General features: G+C 40.9%; 1 protein-coding gene across 1 annotated transcript; it reads right to left on the bottom strand.

Moving 5' to 3' along the window:
- Window positions 1-1,955: 1,955 nt before the first annotated feature.
- Window positions 1,956-2,840, bottom strand: LOC127217547 (T-cell immunoreceptor with Ig and ITIM domains-like). The gene is given in 1 exon segment (XM_051178543.1): window positions 1,956-2,840. A coding segment is annotated over 1 exon segment (885 nt).
- Between the last annotated feature and the right edge of the window lie 1,595 nt (window positions 2,841-4,435).

The following is a 4,435-nucleotide window of genomic DNA, read 5'->3' as shown; positions in this document are numbered from 1 at the left end:
GATAACAAAAGGAAGGTGTGTCAATAATCAACAGGTATATGCCTAGGCCATACCACCCTGAATGCACCTGATTTCTGAAGCTAAGCAGGGCTGGGCCTGGTTAGTACTTGGATGGGAAATAGCAAGGCACCCTAGAACTGTAAGCAAGAGTGGGTTCTCTCGGGACATGTGAGTTTTGAGTTGAACAACTCCATACCTTGTTTTGTTTACTCCATGCATCCTGTGGTGGGAAAACTCTCCTTCTTAAAACCGAGGAAATGGGGTGACTTCCTTGTGTTCCTCATTAAATAATAGCAAGAAGTCTCTTATTGCTTTTGAAGCAAAAAGGATTTATTAGTATTTGAAATTTCTCTCAGGATAAGAGAAGCAGGATTTGAGGCAATACACTGAAAACAAGTCATACTCTGTAGATGTCAGCACTGACACTACTATGATGAGGGTGGGCACTGCAGTGTGTGTCTCCAAGAATGCTGGATTATACAATGTGCCTGCTGCTGATTCAGAAGCTCATGACACTATGGCTCAGAAAATGGGACAAAGATATTCCCGAATATTCTAAATTGAACTCATCCATTTCTTTTAGAACATAAACTCTGGCATGCAGTTGACTGACTCAGGCTTGTATTTGGGACCTAGACTCTGTAGGAAAGGGTAGGACTTCTGATGGGAACTCCTCCACTAAAACACAGGAAGGATGGTCAAAGGTACTGACAGCCAACAGCCACTCCCCATGTCCACCCTGCAGTCTCCAGAAGGGGCTTTAAGAAGTCAAATTTTCCAACTTTTTCTTTTTGGCTTGGCTTTATTGTCACTCATTATTTTAAACATGGTATCATTTTCTTTTTTTTTTTTTTTTTTTTTTTTTTTTTGATGTTGGAGTTGTTTTTATTGTTTTATTTTGTCTTAAAAAAAATCTTTCTGTAAAGACCGACTACAACTAACAATTTGAGCAACAGTATGCTCTTCTCTGATAATGAGATTGATGACTAACTAACCCACCATCACAGAACCCTTATCTAGTAGCTGATGGAAACAGAAGCAGATACCCACAGCTAAACACTGAGCTGAACTGGAATCCAGATGCTACAGAAACCCACAGAGACAGCTGACCTGAACAATGAGGAGCTAATTGGCCCCCCAGACTAATAGCTGGGAATCCAGCATTGGACTGACTCAGACCCCCTGAACATGGGTCTCAGTTAGAAGGCCTGGGCAGTCTAAGGGACCTCTGACAGTGGAACCAGGATGTATCCCTGGTGCACAAAAGGACTTTGGGAGCACATTCCCCATGGAGGAATACTCCCTTAGCCTAGAGGCAGGAGAGAGGGCCTAGTCCCTACTCCAAATGACTTGATAGATTTTGTTGACCCTCCTGGAAGTCATCACCCTCCCTGTGGAGTGAGAATGGGATGGTGGAGGGAGGGAGGGGGAACTGGGATCAATATGTAAAATAAAAAAAAAATAAGAGAAAGAAAGAAAGAAAGAAAGAAAGAAAGAAAGAAAGATCTCTGGAAAAAAATCCCAGCTAGTGAGAGCTGTTAAGAACACTTGCAGTTCCTATGGAGGATCCAGGTTTGATTCACAGCACCCACATTGTGGCTCGTGGCTGTCTCTAGGAGATCTAATTCCCTCTTCTAACCTCTGCAAACACCATCTATGTGTGGTACTATATATATATATATATATATATATATATGCAGACCAGATAGTCATACACATAAACAAAATTAATTTTCAAATCTCCATTTATAATCATGTTGCTGTTTACCTTGAGACTATCACAGAGAAATGGAAGAGAAGGGTAGAAGAAATGAAGCTTGAAAAAAGGTTGCCTTTACTTCACTAACAACACAGACATAAAGGTTGCCTTTCCTTCACACACAACACAGACATAGATACAGACACAAACACACACAGGGAGAGAGGGGGAGGGGAAGGGTAGGATAAAACTGTCTTTAGACAGTCTTCGCTAGGACACTGAAGCTCTCTAGGCTTCGGTAGCCCAGGACATTGAAGTAATCTCGTGGTTCAGCATAGTCATCTTCCTCTTCATAGAAGCCAGCAGGGGCAGCTTCTGTCTGGACAGCTTCTGTCGAGACAATCCTGAGGCTCATTTCCTGTGACTCAGCTGCCATTCTCCCAAGGCCACTTTCCATAGACTGGAGTCTAAGAGACTTCTTTCTAGCCAGTACAATCACCCCTGTGACCATCAAGCAGATGACTCCCAGTGCAGCAACCATGGCTCCTCCTAGAAATCCAGTCTGGAACTGAGTCACTGAGCTTTCTTGGACCTTCAGGAATATTCTTCCCTTGTAAATCCCATCAGGATAGGTGTGGTAAGTGCAGAAGTACTCCCCTGTGTCATTCCTAGTCAGTGACTGGAAGGTGAGGCCTAGGCTGGGGCCTGTGACTACCTGCTTCCTGAAAACTGAAGGGACATGCCACCCCCAGCCAGCACTGTAAACTGCCAGAAGTTGGTCCTGTTGCTCCCAGTTGACTTGGGTCACTTCAGCAGTGTTGGAGAAGTGACACTGTAGGATGACAGAGCCACCTTCCTCTGCATAGATGCTCCCCTTTGTCTCTATTATGCTTGCTGTGACTCCTGAAGTGAGGAAGGCAGCCAGTATCAGCCCCTGGACGCAGATCAGGAACAGCCAGCCATGCATGCTTCTGACCAGAGGGCCTACAGGAAACAGATGTGGCCTCTACTCTGCCTGAAAGCTGGCCCAGTGCAGGTGTGAGGTGAAACTCGGCCTGTGAGAAGAGGGTCTCGGAAAAACTGAGTTAGGTAAGAGCAGCGTCAAAACAGATAATGCTCTTGGCAAGTACACAAACTGCATAGGCCGAGCCACAAGAAAGGCATGGTATCATTTTCTGACACAAATCCATTCAAATCATTCTTCCAATAACTGAATTTTACTTTGGAATACTATTTTATTCATGAAGGTCAGTTTTCTAAGGAGTATGGGGAGGTTTATGTTTTCCTTTTTTTTAGGGCTTGATGTGATGGCTAATCTTTACTGTGTACTTGACACATTGTGGAAGAACTGACTCCATCTTTGGCATTTGCTTGATTGCCAAATGATGTTTGAAGGCTCAGTCCTGTGTAGGCAGCGCCATCCCTGGGCATGCGAGCCTGGGCCATAGAGGAAAGCTAGTTGAACAGAGCAGTAGGCATCAGTGTTCCTCTATGGTTTCTAGCACTTCTCTTGGAATCTTGCCTTGGATTCCCTTGATGATGGACTGTAACCTGTGAGGTGAACACACCATCCACTTTCTCAGATTGACTCTTGGGTTTTATCACAATAATAGAAAGCTGACCAGAACACTTGCCATATTCTCAGGACATGCTATGATGTTTCATTCTTCTCTACTGGCCTGCAGCCTCTTTGATTATCATTTACAATGCTTCTGGACACGGTAATGTGTTACAATGTCTACTCTACCATCCTCCCTGCTTGGATAACTCTATTTAATTATTTTTAACTTTTGCATCTGATAGTACATGTTTCTCCCTAATATCAATGCCTCCCTGTTTTTCCCTTTTTAAATTTATCTCCATTTCTTATTGCTTTTGTACTTTAAAAATTATCTTTTGCCCATAATACTACTTTCTAGTCAGATTATTAAGTTCCACAAAAGGTTTATTTATTGTGATAATGTTTTCTAAGTCACCAATAATTGCATTACTATTATTTATCTAGCAAAACTGACCTTTTATATTATCTACTTATGTACAAAATTAAACCTTCCATTCATTTAAGTATTGAAAATCTATCAGAACATTGGCCTCAGAGATCTGTATGTTTTTAAGATTGCTCTTGTGTATTTCATCGCTGTTCTTATCAATGGTATGCTTTTATAGTATCATAATCTAAAATGTTTTCTCATGTATTTACAAGCAGATTGTGAATGGAATTGTTTCCCCTGATTTTCCTGTTAGCATGTATGCCATTTGTATACAGGTAGGCCACTGACTTTTGTGTGTTAATTTTCCACTTTTATTTATTTATTTATTAGATTAAGAAATTTCTGATAAATTTTAGTTTTTTTGTTTATAATCATATCACTGTAATAAAGAAATTTTGACTTCTGTCTTTTAATGTGTATCCCCTTTACCTCTTTCATATGTCTTAGTTATCTAGCTAAGAGTTTAAGTACTATATAGAATAGGTATAGAAAGTGTGGACAACCTTGTCTTAGTCCTGACTTTGTGAAATTGCTTTGAGATTTCTCTATTTAGCATGATGTTGCTGTCAGGTTGTTGTACAATGACTTTATTATGTTTAAATAAGTCCTCTAGATTCCCCTGGATTTTCATCATAAATGGATTTGGCGTTTGTACAAAGGCCTTTTCTCATCTAAGAAGATGGTCATATGGTTTCTTCCTTTATTCACTTTATGTGTTGAAATATAATTGTTGATTTTTTGTATC

This window comes from Phodopus roborovskii, unplaced genomic scaffold, assembly GCF_943737965.1.
Source record: "Phodopus roborovskii unplaced genomic scaffold, PHOROB, whole genome shotgun sequence".
In the NCBI taxonomy this organism is placed as follows: Eukaryota; Metazoa; Chordata; class Mammalia; order Rodentia; family Cricetidae; genus Phodopus; species Phodopus roborovskii.
This window is presented reverse-complemented; position numbering and strand designations above follow the sequence as displayed.